This window comes from Tamandua tetradactyla, chromosome X (genome assembly GCF_023851605.1).
Source record: "Tamandua tetradactyla isolate mTamTet1 chromosome X, mTamTet1.pri, whole genome shotgun sequence".
NCBI classification, from domain to species: Eukaryota; Metazoa; Chordata; class Mammalia; order Pilosa; family Myrmecophagidae; genus Tamandua; species Tamandua tetradactyla.
The window spans coordinates 122,027,291-122,047,440 of record NC_135353.1 but is presented as its reverse complement, the minus strand read 5'-3'; the positions used below and the strand labels follow the sequence as shown (position 1 = coordinate 122,047,440).

The following is a 20,150-nucleotide window of genomic DNA, read 5'->3' as shown; positions in this document are numbered from 1 at the left end:
CACAATAAATCATCTTTACACTTTAACATTAAGCAATGGACCTTCTTTAGAAATGCCCTGCCATATGAAAGCTAATTCTATCATCTCATTTTCTCAGGGTTCTTGGAGAAAGAATTTTGACCATCAAATACAATTCTTTTACTACCCTCCCAACTGCAAGTCTTTTTCTTACCAAGAACAATCTTACCTGACACCTCAGTTTTTCTTACCTCTACTTTTATATCATTTCTGATTTCCATCAACTCTGAGGGCCTGAATATCAGATTCCTTATTGCCCTTTACTTTCACTCATCATATGAACTCTTTTTTTTTAACATGGGCAGGCACCGGGAATCAAATCCAGGTCTCCGGCATGGCAGGTGAGAACTCTGCCTGCTGAGCTACTGTGGCCCATCCTATGAACTCTTAACTGTATCTGACTTATATGGCAAATCTTACAACAACCTTGAGTCCGTGTTCCCAATGAACAAGAGAAAAATATAGAGTAATTAACCTTACAAAAACAAAGAAAGGAAAAGCAAAAAAAAAGAATGTTTGCTCAATCTGGGTTCACTTGTGTATCCATCCAATACTGCATTCACAATTTTTCAACACTACCTTCTGCTCCTGTCTATACTATTCCCTGTAAAAGTTAAGTATATTGTTAACTCCAAACTCTTCCTCATGTTCCATCACTCACTCACCTGACCCTGTCTTTTATATTTTGTTCTTTTCAGATTCTAGATAACTTCCAAAAAGCAGTTCAGTCTTTACAAAGATGCTTACTCTGATCTTCCTACATCATTTTAATTTTAATTTTAGTAATTTCTAAAGTATGCATGTGTTTACTCATTTAGATGGTTAAAAATGCAAAGCCTTGCCTTTTATATACATTTCATCAACTGCAAGCTACACCTTATTTCACATTTTAGTATCTCTGACACCCAGATACACCATAAAATCAGTGGCATGTCATAAATTAAGCAGTAGTCGTTTTTCTTTCTTAATGGTGTGTCTTGCAATCAACGGTATAAGGAGTCAATAAATTATGGTAAATACTTTTTGTACATATACTGAATTTTTTATCAGTTTTATCATTTACTTTTCTTATTTCTTCCCAAGTTTTTATATAAAAGCTTTCAAGAGTTCAAAAAAGCTAAAAGAAGAACACAATAACTACTCATGTTGTCATTGAGATTTGAAAGGTTAACACTTTACCACAGTAATACTGAATTTTTAAATGGATCATGCAGCTGTGGATACCCTCCTTATGACTTCCTGTCTCTGAATAGTAAAGCACTGCTTCTTAATCAGGGATAAACATCAGAATTACAGGGAAAAACTTCTACAAAATAGTCTTGGTAGAACCCAAACTCCACCAAGAATCTGCTCAATCTCTGAACCTTCTAAGGTGGTAAGAAGCGGTATAGCACAAGGGGTTAGAGTCATGGGCTCCAGCTCAGGATCAAATCTTGTGTCAGACTTTCATATGCTCTGCAACCTTGGAGAGGTTACCTAATCTATTTGTATGTTACTTTTCCGCCTGTAAAAGAGAAATTATAACAGAGTCCACCAAAATGGTTGTTGAGAAGATCAAATTACCTATAACAGGACATGGCACATACTAAATGTTTAAGGATATATACTAATATTATGACTATTAGCCATAACATTACAGTAAAAAGAAATAAGGACTATTTCTATATATTTAATATGTCCAAGGATATTAAGTGAAAGAAATAAGGTGCTTAGTAGGCTATAATTTTCAAGGAAGGAAGTGAATATAAATATATATATTAATATAGGCTCATACTATTAAAAAATGGAAGGATAAAATGTTAAATCTTAATAAATAGTTACCACAGCGGGGAGGAAAGAAGTGGAATGGAGAGGGAAGGAAGCTGGACTTCTTTGAATATACCTTATTTTCTAGATTTGACTTTGGAAGTAAATATTCTGTAAATATCTTATATAATTATAAGGCAAAACTGAATATAAAATCATTCCCTAATAATAACAAACATCCCCTCATCTATATTTCCTTCTGACAATGTTGAAAAATCTTGATTCTAAATACAACATGATTACCTCAATTAATCTAATGCACTATATTCATACAACAGTCTCAGAATAATATTAACAATATTATCATCAAATGTAAGATTAATAAATTAAAAATCACTAAGTCCAGAATTTTATTTGGATGACTTTTTACTTTAAAAAAAATGTACTTATTCCCTAGCTCTATCCAAAGAAAAGGCCTAGAAACAAATCTCTAACATCCAAAATGTAATCTCAAAACAATATTTCCCACTAAAAAGAACCAGGGCTTCTTGGAGAGATCACTTGTTCTAGCTCAGAGACAGGAAATATATAAAAGGAGCCTGGAACATCTTGTAACACCAAAAAGCTAGAATGCTACCAAAGATTAAGGAGCCAACTTGGAGGGATTTTCACAGACCAGAGATAGGACAGTTTGGGCTCAATAAGGATAATATAGCAATGAATTAAAACATGAAAGTGTTTAAATTCATAAGTCCATAAAAAATACTCAACAAAAGATAACTTATTGGTCACCTTTGGATGATACTATGAAATGAGCTCATTATTTTGAAAACTGGTAAATAAAGGGAAAACTCAATCACTTAGCCTGCCTTTTCTGTATAATCTCTACTTTATGGTAGCAAATACTAGATGAGGGGCAATTTATATTTAAAGAATCAACAATGAAGGAATAATAAAATCAGAATGTTACCATTTTTGAACCATTAATGAATTAATAGATCTAAGCAATAATCACCAATAACTAGGTGTGATAATGGTATCTTTATTAAAAATAGAAGTCCTTATTTTTCAGGAAACTAATGAAATATTGACAGATTAAATGATACTGTGGCTAGAATTTGCTTCAAAATAATATGAGCAAAGGGGTGCATGGGTGGTTCAGTGGTAGAATACTCGCTTGCCACGCAGGAGACCCCGGTTTGATTCCTGACGCATTTACCCACACCCCCAACACACACACAGAAAAGAAAAAGAAAATAAAAGAATATGAGCAAGGGGTATGGGTGGGAATATAGATAAAATGAGACTTATGTGATGGTAATTGTTGACAATCCATCAGATTTGTTCTACTAATCTCCCTACTTTTGCTTACAATTTAAAATGTTTAAAATCCTGGATTGAAAAAACAAGCTATATTAAATAAATCTTTACTGACAAGATGAATAAAAATGATTTTGCCCCATTCCTAACTACAATTACCAAAAATTTTACTGAGGGTATAATATGGGGTATCCAACAAAGTTAAGAAAGAATAAATCATACAACTTTTAATTTAGTGGATTAAAATTCAGAAGTATATAAAACCTCAAGTTCCTACATGCTAAAATACAGGACAGGGTGTGTATATGATGAGGTCCAAGTTTTGGTAATCAAATGCTAAGTCAGATGACAGTGCAAACTGGATTATTTTAGGAATAGTTCATGGAGGAGTAGAAAACTGAATTCAAGCTCAAAAGATCTACCATCTTTTGAATGGCAGTATACACAATAAGAAGGGCAAGTACAGGAAAGAGCATAAATTTTTTGGAAGGCATCAATGAGATTATTGCAAATGGAGTAGAGACTAACTTTTGAGAAACAGAAAGAAATAACTAAGTAAAGTAAAGTTAAATAAAAGGCAGTTATTTAAAGAAATAGAATTTAAATGTCACACAGGAAGTAATAAAGGGATATGAAGGAAGGTTTGGGAAAACATAATCAGACAAAATCAATACACAAAAAAATCAATTGTATTTCCATACACTAGCAATAAAAAAATCCAAATATTAAATTAAGAAAACAATTACGTTCAATAACATCAACAAATAATAAGACATTTTAAAATAAATTTAACAAAAGAAGTACAAGACTTGTACAATGAAAATCACTAAACATTACTAACAAAAAGTAAATGTGATCTAAATAAGTGGAAAGACATTTCATGTTCATGGATTGGAAGACTTAAGATTGTTATGATGGCAGTTCTCTCCAAATTAATCTATAGATTTAATGCAATTCCTATCAAAACCTCAGATAAGTTCTTTTCAGAAACTGAAAAATCAATCTTAAAATTCACATGGAAATGCAAGAGTCCTAGAATAGCCAAAACAGCTGAGGATTCACATTTCTCAATTTCAAAACTTACTACAAAGAGAGTATAGAACTGGTCTAAGGATACACATATAGATCAATGGAAAAGAATTGAATGTCCAGAAATAAACCCTCACATTTATGATCAACTGATTTTCAACAAGGGCTCCAAGACAATTTGACAGAGAAAGAACAGTCTTTTCAACAAATAATGCTGGGATAACTAAATATCCACATGTAAAATAATACTGCTGGATCCATTACTTCACACTTGATACACAAAAATTAACTCAAAGTGGATCACAGAGCTATATGTAAGTGCTAAAACTGTAGCATGCTTAGAAGAAAACATAGGAGTAAATATTCATGACCTTCAGTTAGGCAATGGCCCAGATATGACACCAAAAGCTCAAGCAATGAAGAAAAATAGGTAAATTTAACTAAATCAAAATTTTAAACTTTTGTGCATCAAAGTACACTATCAAGAAAGTGAAATGACAATACACAGAATGGGAAAAAATATTTGGAAATCATGTATCTGTTATATATATAATATTATATATATAACATTATATATATTATATATATATATGTCTTATATATATTATATATATATACAGATACAGAATATATAAAGAACTCTTACAACTCAAAAATAAAAGACAACCCATTTTTTAAATGGGCAAAGGACTTGAAAAGACATTTCTCCAACGAAGACATACAAATGGCCAATACGCATAAGAAAAGATGCTCTACATCTGTGGTGGCTCAGAGCTATGTACTCCAGAATAAAACATGTTCTTAAACTTAATCAATTCCTGTGGGTGTAAACCCATTTTAAATAGAACCTTTTGATGATGTTACTTTACTTATGATGTGGCCTAATTGATTCAGGATGGGTCTTAATCCTATTACTGAAGGCCTTATAGGGAAGGAAGAGAAGAGAGAAAACCAGAGGCAGCAGCTGAAAGTCAACAGAACCCAGAAGAGAAAAGGCACTATGCACATTGCCATGTGAAAGAAAAAACAAGGACCAAAGATCACTAGCAGCTAGCCCCAGAAAGCTACAATCTTCTAGAAGAAAGCGCTGCCTTGATAACAACTTGATTTTGGACTTCTCCTAGCCTCAAAACCATAAACCAATAAATTCCTGTTATTTAAGCCAACCCATTACATGGTATTTACTTTAGAAGCCATGAAACTAAAACAATATCATTAATCATTAGGGAAATATAAATCAGAACCACAATGAAATAACACTTCATATCCACTATGCTAGCTATGAGAGGGAAAATAAGTGTTGGAAAGGATGTGGAGAAATTGAAACACTCATACATTGCTGATGGTATGTAAAATGGTATAGCTACTGTGGAAAACAGTTTGGCAGTACCTCAAAAAGTTAAGTGTACCTTTTATCTATGGTATGGACAGGTGAGTAAAAAATATGGATAAGAAATAAATAATAGGGGGAAGAACAGTTGAAATAAATTGAATAGATTGCAATCCTAGTGGTCAATGAAAGGGAGCAGTAAGGGGTATGACATATATGAGTTTTTTTCTTTTTCATTTTTCTTTCTTTTGCTGGAGAGATGCAAATGTTTAAAAAATGATCAAGATGATAAATACACAACTATGTGATAATACTGTGAGCCACTGATTGTAACCATGTAAAGAATGTAGGCCAAGAATGTTCGAATGTCAAGAATGTTTGTATGTTTGTTCGTTGTTTATAATAAAAATATTTTTTAAATAAGTTAAGCATACAGTTATAATATGACCCAGCAATTCTACTCCTAGGTATATATCTAAGAACTGAAAACATATGTCCACATAAAAACTTGTATATGAATGTTTGTAGCAGCATTATTCTTAATAGCCAAAAAGTAGGAAACAATCTAAATGCTATCAACAGATAAATGGATAAGTACAATGCAGTATATCCATATAATGGAATATTACTCAGCCACAAAAAAGAATGAAGTACTGATATAGTCTACAACATGGATAAACCTTGAAAACATGCTAAGTGAAAAAAGCTAGATATGAAAAGACACATACTGTATGATTCCTTTCATATGAAGTGTTCAAAATAAGCAAATGCACAGAGACATAGAATAGATTAGTGGTCCAAGGATTGGGGACCTAGGGGAATAGGAAGCAAGTGCTAAGGGATAGGGGTTTCTTTTTGTTGTAATGCAAATGTTCTAAAATTAGGTAACGGTGATGGTTGTACAACTTGGCAAATTATAACTTTAAGAGTGAATTTTATGGTATGAGAATTATATTTCAATAAATTATTTTTAAAGAGATAAGGTGTTTTGGAAGGAGTAATTCTGACAGGAACATGTAAGCTGAACAAGAATGAAATCATGTAATCTGATATGGAATTAGAACATTAGGTTCCAAGCCTATGATTTCTGATAAATCAGTGAGAAATGAGGTTAGTGGAAGTGGCAGGAGCAGGATAGAATATCTTCAAACAAGCACATGCTGATATGAAAAAAAAAACCCACCTTTAATCACCTAGAAATAGACCAAAAAAAACTAGGAATAAATGAAATGATACTTGATTGAAATCAGGAAAGAAATTGAAGAAGACAAAATCATCTCATAAATGAATATTAAAATGCAAGGTGCCCAAGGAATATTAAAATGCAAGGTGCCCAAGAGTTGAATGAAAATTTAATAAGGGGCATTAAACAAAGGCAAGATACTCCTGGAAGCCCTTTCTGAGGTTCTCAACCCTGACTGACAAGCTAGGACCTCACAGTAATCCCACTTACCTGGAAAGCTCCAAATTGAGATTTTTACTTCTGCTGGGGACGGCTCTTCTACCTCCAATTTGAGGATAAGGTCTGGTTTGGTAACCTGACGCCCTGTTAGTGAGAGATGATAGAGATACCTCCTTGGTCTTCTGAGTCTTTAAGAAAGAGGAAGTTGCAGTTTAGGGCAATACAAGAGCACTCTCCCTTGACATACCATTAATTGCAAATCCTTTAACCTGGGTTTTAAGTTCACACATATCCTGTAAGGGGAGCAAAAGGGGAAAAGGACTTTGACCCCTTGAATTCAATGTCAAATCTTCAAGCGGTTCAGAGACCTTGTAAGTTTTGGAAATTGAGAAAGAACAGGCCCCATATTAGACACAAGAATTACAAACGGAATTGCCTGAGGAAGCCATTCTTACCCACAGAGACCAGGTTTCTGTAGGTCTCCAGCATCACATCTCTGTACAGGGTCCTCTGTGGAGGATCTAGGTACTGCCATTCCTCCTGGGTGAAATCCACTGCCACGTCATCAAAAGTCACTGGTCCCTGTAATTGCACATTCCTTTTATTCTAAAATTCTGAGCACTACGTGATGTGGATAGAATGTGGAACTTCTGATTTGGTTCACCATTCATTATAACAACTTAATACAGGATATCTACTTTATATCAAGTTAGACCTACTCTTTGGGAGAATCATAAATCGTGGTAAAAAAAATCCCATTAAGTAATAAAATAATAAAGACAATATGGTATTGCTACAAGAATAGACAAATAGTCCAATGGAACAAAATAGAGAATCTAAACATGAATGGATACATGATTTATGAATACATTTGATACTTGAAAAGCAGTGGGGAAAGGATGATCTTTTAAATAAATGTGGATGGGTTATTAGATATCTATATAGGAAAAAAATGAAATTTAACCCTTAACTCTTACCATACACAAATATCAGCTGCAGATAAATTTAAATCTAATGTGAGAGGAAGCAAAGTGTCTAGAAAATAATATAGGAAAATACGTTATTTATATATTACAAGCTTGGGATAAGGAAAAATTCTAAAACAAGACAAAAAAGCATTAATCATAAAGAAAAAGACTCAAATGTTACAACACTGAAAGAAAGGCAGTGAAAAGGCAAGCCATTGATGGGGAGGAGACTACATGCAACATTCACAATTGATAAAGGGATCTTATCTGGAATATACAAAATAACTCCTACAAATCAGTAAGAAATATACAAAAGACATAACAGAAAAATGGACAAGAAATATGAATAAGTATTTCACTAAAAAGGAAAACCAAATATGACATAGGAACATAAGATAATGCAAATGTACTCAACCTATTAACAATCACATAAATGAAAATTTAAGCCACTCTGAGATATCACTATGCACCCACCAGAAAGTTTATACTTAAGGAGATTAAAATAATATAAGATTGTGGAGAAATGGGAACTCTCACATGCTATGACTAAAAATGTAAAATGGTATAAATGCTTTGAAACAGCCTAGCATTGAGTACTAAAGTTAAAAATTTACATACACTATGACCCAGTAGTTCTACTCGTAGGTACATATATACCTTAGAGAAAATCATGCACAAGTAAACCAAAAAGCAAATACAGGGATGTTCATAGAAGTATTATCTAATACTGTGTAAAACATCCAAATAGCCATCAACAGTACAGTAAATATATTTGTGGCACAGTCATTTAATGGATTACTATACAGTAATGAAAATAAATGAACTACAACTGGTGAATCTCAGATGTAATGATGAGCAAAAGAAGCCAGACACAAAAGAATACATACTGCAAGGCTAATCCATGATTTTAGAAGTCAGGACAGTAATTATCTTTGAGAGGTGGCACTAATTGCAAGAGGGCATGAGAGAGAAATTCTGAAGTCCTGATGATGTTCTGTACCTTGACCTGGGTGGTAGCTACATCAAATTCATCAAGCTGTACACTTATAAACCTTGTACTTTTCTTTATGTAAGTTATACTTACATTAAAATGATATTTAACAAAAGTGCTAAGGCAATTCAATGGAGAAAGGACAGCCTTTCTCCACTGAATTGCCTTTACAACAAATGGTGCTGGAACAATTAGATATCCATATGGAAAAAAAATGAACCTTGATCCATACCTCCAAACCTATATTAAAAATAATTCAAATAGATTATAGACCTATATCTAAAATCTAAACTTTAAAAATTTCTAGAAGAAAATATGAGAAAAATATTTTTATTTTTAAAATAACATTTTTAATCAAAGATTTCTTAGCTATGACAACAAAATTCAAAAAGACAACATTAAGAGAATGAAAAGACAAGATATAGACTAGGAAAAAATATTTACAAACCACATACCCAGCAAATGAGTTTTATTGAGAATATATAAAGAATTCTCAAAGCTCAATAATAACTAAATGGTCTGTGGTGGTTTGGAACTGATATGTACCCCTGAAAAGGCCATGTTCTTTTAATCTATTCCTGTGAGTGCAGACCTAATGTGGATGGGAACTTTTGGTTAAGTTATTTCAATTGAGATGTGACCCAGCCCATTTAAGGTGGGTCTTAATCCTTTTACTGGAGTCCTTTATGAGGATAAAATACAGAAAAAGCCCAGAGAGTTCAGAGAGAAATACCTAGAAAAGTTTAGAAAGAGAAAAGCCCCAGAGAAGCAAGCAAAGAACCACTGAAGCCAGAAGCTGAAAGCAACAAAACCCAGGAGAGAAGGACCAACAGATGCCGGGCCATGTGCTTTCCCGTGTGACAGAGCTGTCCCAGATGCTAGCAGCCTTTCTTCAGAGAAGGTATCCTCCTGTTGATGCTTTAATCCGAACATTTTCACAGTCTTACAATTGTAACTTGTAAGCTAATAAATCCCCATTGTTAAAAGCCAATCATTTTCTGATAAACAGCATTTCAGCAAACTTAGCACACCAAAACATGATCCAATTAAAAAAACATGGGCAGGGCGGGCCGCGGTGGCTCAGCGGGCAAAGTGCTTGCCTGCTATGCCGGAGGACCTCGGTTCGATTCCCGGCCCCAGCCCATGTAACGAAAAACGGAGAAACAAAATACAATAAAACAAGAAAGTGTTTAAAAGATGTTTCCCTTTCTTCCTCTCTTCCTTCCTTCTATCCTTCCTTCCTTCTCTCTGTCTTTCCTTTAAAAAAAAAAAAAAAAAAAAAAAAAAAAAAAAAAAAAAACATGGGCAATAGACAGATACTTCTCCAAATAAGATATGCAAATGACAAATAAGCACAAGAAAAGATGCTCAACATTATTAGCCTAGAAGGAACTGCAAATTAAAACAACAATGAGATACCACAACACACCTACTAGCATGGAAAAAACAAATGACAATACCAAGTGCTGGTAAGAATACAGAGCAACTAGAACTATCATATTTCATAGGTAGACATAAAAATAGTGCAGCCACTTTGAAAAATAGTTTGCTAGTTTCTTATAAAGTTAAACATATAGTTACCATATGACCCTGCATACTCACTCTTATGTATTTATCCAAGTGAAATGACAACTTATGTAAACCCAGAAACCAGAACATTTATATAGCAGCTTTATTTGTAATCAACAAAAACTGGAAATAAAACCCAAATGTTCTTCAACCAGTGAATGTATAAACAAATTAGAACAATATAATGTAATACTACTCAGCATTAAAAATGAACTACTGATACATGCAATATGGGTGAACCTCAATATATTGTGCTAAATGAAAGAAGCCAGACTCAAAGGTTACAAACTATATAATTCCATTTATATGACCTTTGGGAAAGGTAAAACTATAGAGACCAACAATAAATCAGTGATTGCCAGGGGCTGACCACAAAGAGGAAATATTGTTCTATAGCTTCATTATGATGGTAGTTACATAATTATATGGGTTTTTTGAAACTTGCATAACACTTGGGTAAGTTTCACTGTATATAAATTATACTTTAATCTTTGAAAATGAAAAAAAATAAAGGGCTTCCCGTAATCTATGATAAATATATCTGTATAAACCCAAATCTTTCCACACGTCCTCTAAAAACCTGTATAGATCAACATGAAGAGCAAATAAAACCATGCATAACCTACATCTTCAGTATAACATAATAACAATAGACAATGCTACAAATTTCAAATCATCTATAAGTAAAAAATAAGTAGCAAAATAAAAATAAGTATCAAATTCCACAACACTTTCAAAACTCCTGTCATAAACCTTTCCAGAGTATGAAGCAGGTCCAAAAAAGATGGTAAAGAGAAGAGAAGAGGGGAGTAGAGGGCCTAAGGATGAACTAAAATCAATCTTAGAAAGAAAAAATGTACCATAAGTATGAAAATACTGAAAAACTGTTCAGATATGTCAGAGCACCAGTGTCTCAAATGTGTGTGGGACACAAAAAATGTGTGTGGGACACAAAAAGCATCACTTCTAAGGGAGAAAAGGGTAAGAAGGAAAAAAGCACCTTTCAGAGACTGCATGGTAAAGGGAAAAAACAAGAGGAGAAATTGAGTCATGTGAGACAATCCTTTTTCCCACTGCCAAAATAAAACATCATCCATTAAAGAAACTGCACTTCACTTCACTGACAAGAGGCTGCTCTTTAACTAGTAATTGTGTAAGCCACCCCAACCCTATACCCTGTGCTCAGATAGACAAAAACAGTATGAATCCATTCAAACGTTCTTTAAGAACAATAGAAAATGAGAAAACAGGTCAGGTAATTAAAAATTCACCCTACATAACCAAACACAAAGCAGAAGAAAACAGAAATTCAGTATTCCAAACTGGATAAAATATCTTCAAACAAGCACATGCTGATATGAAAAAAAACCCCACCTTTAATCACCTAGAAATAGACCAAAAAAAACTAGGAATAAATGAAATGATACTTGATTGAAATCAGGAAAGAAACTGAAGAAGACAAAATCATCTCATAAATGAATATTAAAATGCAAGGTGCCCAAGGAATATTAAAATGCAAGGTGCCCAAGAGTTGAATGAAAATTTAATAAGGGGCATTAAACAAAGGCAGGAAAACAACCAAAAGAATAAAAATGAGATAAGTGAAGACAAAAGGATCACAAAGAAAGTGGTTGAAGTGGAAGACAGGCTGAAAATTTAACATACTGATACTGGAATCCCTGACGAAAAAAACAAAACAATGGAATAGAACTAATATTTAAAACTATAATCCAAGAAAACTTTCTATAAATAAAAGAAGTAAAAAAAAAAAAGAACATAAATGTGTTCCATAAATAAAACACATTGAAACAACCCATGGAATACTTGACCTGCAAAAGTCAACACTGATACATATCCTGAAAAAACTCAGTGGACATAAAAACAAAGAAAAAAGTCCTCAGGGCCTCCAGGCAAAAAGACCAAATTACTTAAAAAGGTAAGAAAATTCAGCTAGCATCAGAGTACAGGAGAGTAAAATAAAAAGCCAGACAATAGTGGATTGGCATTTTCAAGAAACCCAAGGGAAAAAAGTGTGAACCAAGGATTTTTATATCCAGCCAAGCTGTCCTTCAAGCATCATGGCTTTAGAAAAACAGTTTTAAATGTTCAAGAACTCTGGACATAGTATCCTCAAAGGCCCTTTTTGAGGAACTTACTAGAGAAATGAGCTTTATACAACCATAAGATGACTGAGGAAACTTCATCAAAAGGACTGATCATGAGCATTTAATATATTTAATTGTAGATTCTAGATCTAAATAAAGGGGTACAAGGGTAGTTCAGTGGTAGAATTCTCGCCTGCCATGTGGGAGACCTGGGTTCAATTCTTGGCCCATGCACATCCCCCCTGAAAAAAAAAAGAAATTCAACAAATGGTGCTGCAATAACAGGATATTCACATGGAAAAAGAATGAAATGTGACCCCACCATACAGCATACAAAAAAAAATAGACTTAAATAAAGGTGGGGCAAGTATGGAAGAATATGTAAATGTTATATAGTTTACCAAAGTGGTTGTAAGGCAACTTAAAAAAATGTGAACAGAAGGAGAAGGGAAAAGGGAAAATAGAATAAATTCATTGATCGTTGTATAGGCAATATATGGGAATCAAAGAATACTATTAAAAACTTCCGAGCTAGAGAATAAAAGGTAAATTTTATTAAAACAACAACAACAACAACAGGAGACTAAGGGCATTTTTTAAAGGATTAAGGACAAAGGAAACCACTAAAACAAAAATACAAACTTTCCTAAATATCAAAATAATTTTTTTAAAAAACAGAGAAAACACATAAGGAAGCACAGAAAATATAGCATAATACACATAGTAATTATAGCCAAAAACATCATATCAAATAAACACATAGTAATTATAACATAAAACAGCATACCAGAATTCAGATAAAATACATCAGTCAAACTAATAAATGTGATTAGGATTAACTAGCCTATTAAAAGAAAAAGATTTTGAGATTGGGTCACAATGCAAGACCCAGGTATGTTATATACAAGGGACACACCTAAAACAAAGTGATTTAAAATAGCTAAAAGTACAGAGATAGACGAAAGCACATCAGATGAATGAAAACAGTAAGAAAGCAGGGTTTGATATCTTGACATCAGAATTCAAACCAAAAAAGCAAAAACATATTAAACATGGCAAAGAAGGGCATTATAAGCAAACACCTATGTAAAGCATAAAGTACAAGAGATGCAAAGAGAAACATACTAACAATAGGAGATACCACTCTCAGTACAAGTCAGATCAAATAGGCAAAAATTAAGAATACAGATGACCTAAACAACAGAATCAGTAAGACAGATCTCATGGCTATCAAAGTACATCCCAATCAAAGGAAATACACCTTTTTCTCAAGTTCATGTGGAACATTCATAAAAATGATCATATGTGTCACAAATCAGTAAGCTCCATTAAGTAGAAATATTGCAAACAAAATTTGGACAACGACGTAAGAACTAAAAGTTAAAAACTAAAAAATCTTCCACCTTGAAATAAAAAAAACAACTTTAAACAATTATTAAGAGAAGAGGAAATACAAACAAAAACAAAATTTCTCAAATTAATAACAAAAACACTACATTTCTATGGGATATGTTAAAGCAGTGAACAGAGAAAAATTCAAAACTTTAAACACTGATATAAATAACAGTGAAAGAATGAAAATAAATCAATTAAATTCCCTACCCAAAACCCTAGAAAAATAGCACAGCAGTAAAGCAAAATTAAGCTCAATAAAGGAAACAATAGAGATAAAAGTAGAAAGTTGACCTAATCAAGAAGAAAGAGAATAAAGTACAAATATTTAACATTAAAAAATGACTAGAGACAACAAACACTGAAACAGGAAAAAAAAAATTTTAACCCTAAAATACCTGTGTATCTCTGTGCAAACGAATATGAGAACTTGGAGGAAATGGACAATTTCTTAAAAGAAATACATTTTAACAAAATTCACCCCAGCAAATATAGTAAGTTTAAAGCAGACCAAATTACATAGGATAAAGTTAGTAAACAACTATCCCACGAAAGTTTGACAAAGAATTTTACCACACCTTCAAAGCCCAGACAATACCAATGCTACAAAAATTCTTCCACAGCACAGAAAATGAAAAGCTTTCAAATTCTTTTCATGAATCAATTATCTTGATACATAAACTCCTTCAAGATTGTACAAAACAGGAATACTGCAATAACATAGATCAGTCTTACTTATGAATATTAAAGGAAAAATCCTAAATATAAGCAAAAAAATGGAATCACATTAAGTCAATATTATAAGATGACCAAGTAACATTTATTTCAGGAACACAACGACGGTTCAGTATTTGATAATCCATTAATATAATTCACCATTTAAACAGATCTAAGGAGAAAATTTGTATAATTACCTCCATCAATGCTGAAACAAAAAAGTTGGAACAAAATTCAATACCCGATCCTGCTGAAACACCAAAGACTGAAATTGATAGTAATTTCCTTAAAGTAACCAAAAATAGATAGGTGATTAGATAGATAGATAGATGATCAATAGATAAATAGATATAAATACAGATATACATCAACTCTAAAGTCACATTTTACTTAATGGGGGGATTATAGAGGCATTTCCACTAAGGTCAGGAACAAAGCAAGAATACCTACTGTCACCCCATTATGTAACACTGTACTGGAGGAATTAGCTAATGAAATTAGACATGAGAAAACAATTAGAGTCCTAAGAATTGAAAAAAAAAGTAAAACTCAATTTGCGGCTGTTATGAGAGTGTATCTAGAAAACAGTAGAAAGTCAAAAGTAAAACACAGTCATTCGAAGAATACAGTAAGGTGTCAAGATATAAAACAAACATACAGAAATCAGTAACCTACAAACATCAGTTAGAATATGTAAATAGTAGGAAAAAAACATTTATAATAGTAACAAAGAAAATATGAAAAACCTATGAAAAAAACTTTAGAATATTCCTGAAAGACACAAAATTACACTTCAATAAATGAGAAGACATCTCCTATTCTTGGAAAAAGTCATACAAAATCACAAAGATGTCAGCTATCTCTAACTCATAAATTTAATATGATCCCAATAAAAAATAAGCTTTTAATGGTGCTAAACAAGGTAATATTAAAGATCACATCAAAAAGTAAATACATGGAGCAAATAAAAGGAAACACCTAAAACTGTGGAACTGTAACCCATACCAAACTCTGAAATCTGTTCTATAACTACTTGTTACAATGTACTTTGAAATTTATTGCTTTTTTTGTATATATGTTATATATCACAATAAAAAATGTAAAAAAAATACACAAGAATAGACAGAAAAACACCAGAAAATAAACTATGAAGGAGGAGTAACCTACCAGATACTAAAACATACTTTGATACAAAAGCATGGCGTGAAATGGTGCTAGGACAACTGGAGAGCCATATACAAAAAGATGACATCGGATTGATACTTCAAAACCATACATAAGAATCAACAACAAATGAATCAAGGAGCTAAATTTAAAAATGAAACTATTAAAAAACACAAGAAGAAAGCATGAGTGAATACTCCTATAACCTGAGTGTAGCCTTTCTAACTATGAATCAAAATCCAGATGCATAAAAAATGGAAAAATTCAACCAAAAAATATCAAAACACTTTGCAAATCCAAATATATAAGCAAAGGCCAAAGGCAAATGACAAAGTGGGGTAGGAGAAGGGAACTGTTGCCTCCTAACCCTATACCAGAGATAAAGGGTAACATCCTTAACATATAAAGAACTCTTAAAAATCAAGGAATATGGGATTATAAGAAATAGTAATGTATTGTAGGTAAATTTGATTGAAAGTGGTTGTTTAAAGCCATGCATGTAAATAAGTTCATGTATGAACTACTACAAATGTAAAAAAAATAATACAGGAGTATAGGGGAAAAAACATAGCTATTGCAAACTATAGACTATAGTTAACAGTAATATTTTAATATTCTTCATCAACAGTAGCAAATTTATTATACCAATACTATGAATCAACAATAGTGGAGAATAAGGGGTATAGAGGATTTAGATTTTATTTTTTATTCTTATTTCTGTTCTGGAGTAATGAAAATGTTCAAAAATTCATCATATGAAAAAAATCAATCATATGGATGTATGCACAAATACGTGATGATACTGTGAGCCAATGATTGTAATTTGAATCATTTGTGTGATGTGTGAATATATCTCAAAAAAATTGAAAAAAAAATCAAGGGACATACCATAAACAAAAATTAACTCAAAATAGACCAACAACCTAAATATAAGAGCTAAAACCATAAACCTCTTGGGAGAAAACATGGGGGTAAATTTTTATGAACTTGGACTGGACAATGGCTTCTGAGATATGAAACCAAAAACATGAGTAACAAAAGAAAAAATACATAAATTAGACTTCATTAAAATTATAAAAATTAAATATAAAAAACAAAAACTTGTGCATTAAAGGACATTATCAAGAAAGTGAAAAGACAGCTACAGAATGGGAGAAAATTGTTGTAAATAATATATTTGATAAGGGTTTGTTTTAGTTTGTTAAGTTGCTGGAATGCAATACACCAGAAACAGAACAGCTTTTAAAGAAGGAATTTATTAAGTTACAAGTTTACAGTTCTAAGGTTGTGACAATGTCCTAATTAAGGCCTGGAAGATAAATGACTCTCAGTCTGTGAAATCTAATGGAGTTTGCCCTGCAGGTTTTCGAGACTGCTTGGATCCTGTGACCCCTGTGTTCCTTCCTGCCTATGAAATGGGTATATGTATCTTATGACTGTTCCTCTTTGTATGTTGGCAGCAAATAACTTGTTTGAGTTTCACAGGTCCAGAGCCAGGGGAGAATTTTGTCTTAGAGCATACCATGCGTATAACTAACTTTGATGGAACTTTACATTGGTTTTAACCCTGTATTGCATTTGATAATTATTGAAATGCTTTAAGGTTCTCTGATATTGTTATGAAATAAATGCATTTTGTATATGGAAAAAACATGCTTTTTTAGGGACCAGAGGATGGAATGTGCCGATTCGAAAAGGTTTATATACCCTAGAAAAGCCATGTTTTAATCCTAATCAACCTTGTGGGAGCAACGGTTTCTTCTAATCCCTATTCAGTACTGTATGTTGGAATCTTTAATTAGCTTATCTCATTGGAGTTTTGACTCAACCAAGTGTGGGTATTACACTTGATTACCATTCCAGGTAGGTCTTGATTGGGTTTACTGGAATCCTTAAAAAGAAGAAGCACTTTGGAAAAAGCTGGAGAACAACAACAGAGAAAGTCAGGAGATTCTGAGAGACCAGAAAATGCCACAGAACCACAAAGCAGATAGTCTACCAGCTAGTGACTTTTGGAGATGAAGAAGGAAAATGCCTCCTGGGGAGCTGGAGAGGAAGTTAGCAGATGACACCATGTTCACCATGTGCCTTTCCAGATGAGAGAAAAACCCTTACCGTGTTCACCATGTGGCTTTCCACTTGAGAGAAAAACCCTGAACTTCATCGGTCTTCTTGAATCATGGTATCTTTCCCCGGATGCGTTAGATTGGACAGTTCTATAGACTTGCTTTAATTCGGACATTTTCATGGCCTTAGAACTATAAACTTGTAATTTATTACAATTCCCCTTTTTAAAAAGCCATTCCATTTCTGGTATATTGTATTCCAGCAGCTAGTAATCTAGAACAGTTACCTTTACTCAAGAAAGGCTGATACCATCCAGGAACACCTCTGTCAGGTGGGATGGCACAGGGCTGGCATCTGCTGGGGTCTCTGACTTCTAGTCATCTCTATCAGCCAGGAAGACACATGGTGACATCTGCTAGCTTTCTCTACCAGCTTCTTCAAACGGCCTCCCCGGGGGCATTTTCTTTCTGCATCTCCAAAGGTCTCTGGCTGTGTGGGCTCTATTGGCTCTAAAGCTTCTTCCAAAATGGTTCCTTCTTAAAGGGCTCCAGTAAGCAACCCCACCTTGAATGGATGGAGACACATCTCCATAGAAAGCACCTAATCAAAAGGTCCCACCCACCTAGAGATACACAGAAGCTTGAGATGGGTGAACAATAGGTAATAAGGTTGAACTTAACTGTAAGGGAATAGAGAAAAGTGAACGTGGTTCACTAATGGGTCTATAATCAATATTACCATATGGAAGGAGAACGTGATTGAAAGGTGTTCTAGTTTGCTAGCTGCTGGAATACAATATACCAGAAATGGAATTGCTTTTTAAAAGGGGAACTTAATAAGTTGCTAGTTTACAGTTCTGAGGCCGAGAAAACATCCCAATTAAAACAAGTTTATAGAAATGTCCAATCTAAGGCATCCAGGGAGAGATACCTTGGTTCAAGAAGGCCAATGACATTCAGGGTTTCTCTCTCAGCTGGAAGGGTACATGGTGAGAAGTCTGCTAGCTTTCTCTCCTGGCTTCTTGTTTCATGAAGCTCCCCAGGAGGTGTTTTCCTTCTTCATCTCCAAAAGTCACTGGCCAGTGGACTCTCTGCTTCAGATTCTGCAGTGTTCTATGCTCGCTCAGAATCTCATGGCTTTCTCTCTAGTTGTTCTCTAGCTTTTTCCAAAGTGCTTCTTCTTTTAAAGGATTCCAGTAAACCCAATCAAGACCCACTTGGAATGGGTGAAGACATTTCTCTACCTAATCAAGCTTAATACCCACACTTGATTGAGTCACATTTCCACAGAGATAAGCTAATTAAAGTTTCCAACATATAGTACTGAATAGGGATTAGAAGAAACTGGTGCTCCCACAGATTGATTACGATTAAAACATGGCTTTTCTAGGTTACAGAAACCTTTTCAAACTAGCACAAAAGGGGTTGTATAGACTCACGTGTACCGCCAATTAACACTACAAATATAAATAAATTCTTGCATGAACTACTGCAAAGGTATTGTTCTGGTTTGCTAGCTGCCGGAATGCAACACACCAGAGACGGACTGGCTTTTAATAAAAGGGGATTTATTTTGTTAGTTCTTCAGAGGAAAGGTTGTTAACTTTCCACTGAGGCTCTTTCTTACGTGGAAGGCACAGGATGGTCTCTGCTGGTCGTCTCTCCAGGCCCTTGGGTTCCAACAACTTTCCCCAGGGTGATTTCTTTCTCCATCTCCAAAGGCCTGGGCTGAGCTGCAAGTGCTGAGATGAGGAATGCCGAGCTGCTTTGGCTGTGCTACGTTGTGTTCTCTCATTTAAGCACCAGCCAATTAAGTCAAACGTCACTCATTGCAGCAGGCACGCCTCCTAGCCGACTGCAGATGTAATCTGTAGCAACAAATGAGGTTCAAGTACCATTGGCTTATGTCTGCAGCAACAAGACTAGGTATGCTCACCTGGCTAAGTTGACAACTGAATCTAACTAACACATGTCCACCCCTTGTCAACTTGGCAACTTCAAGCATCACCTTAGACAGGTGCAAAAAATTCTCTTCTTGCTGTGGACCTGTGAATCTCAAAACAAGTTGTCTAATTCCAAGATGCAAAGGAGGATACTCACAGGATACAGATTTTCATTTCCATAGGGAGAAATTGGAAGAAACACAGATGTAAAACCTGCAGGGCAAGCGCCACGGAATTTCAAAGTCTGAAAGTCATTCATCCTTCGGCTTAGAAAGTGGCAGTCCCACCCTTTCCGAGGGCCTATGCAGTGGCCTGCCTCTTTCCAAATCAACCTCGGGGAACATCGAGGAGACCACCTCTGGGCTCCACTCTCTCCAGGCATCAGGGCCA

The 20,150-nt window shown here is 34.0% G+C and overlaps 1 protein-coding gene across 1 annotated transcript in view; it reads right to left on the bottom strand.

Moving 5' to 3' along the window:
* ZNF182 (zinc finger protein 182) overlaps positions 1 to 20,150 on the bottom strand; it is a 108,667-nt gene that overhangs the window by 2,927 nt on the left and 85,590 nt on the right. Inside the window, exons 9-10 of the mRNA XM_077146076.1 lie at positions 7,301 to 7,427; positions 6,897 to 6,989 (exon numbers count right to left, since the gene is read on the bottom strand). Of these exons, the coding sequence (XP_077002191.1) occupies positions 6,897 to 6,989; positions 7,301 to 7,427 (220 nt within the window). The remainder of the gene's footprint in view (positions 1 to 6,896; positions 6,990 to 7,300; positions 7,428 to 20,150) is intronic.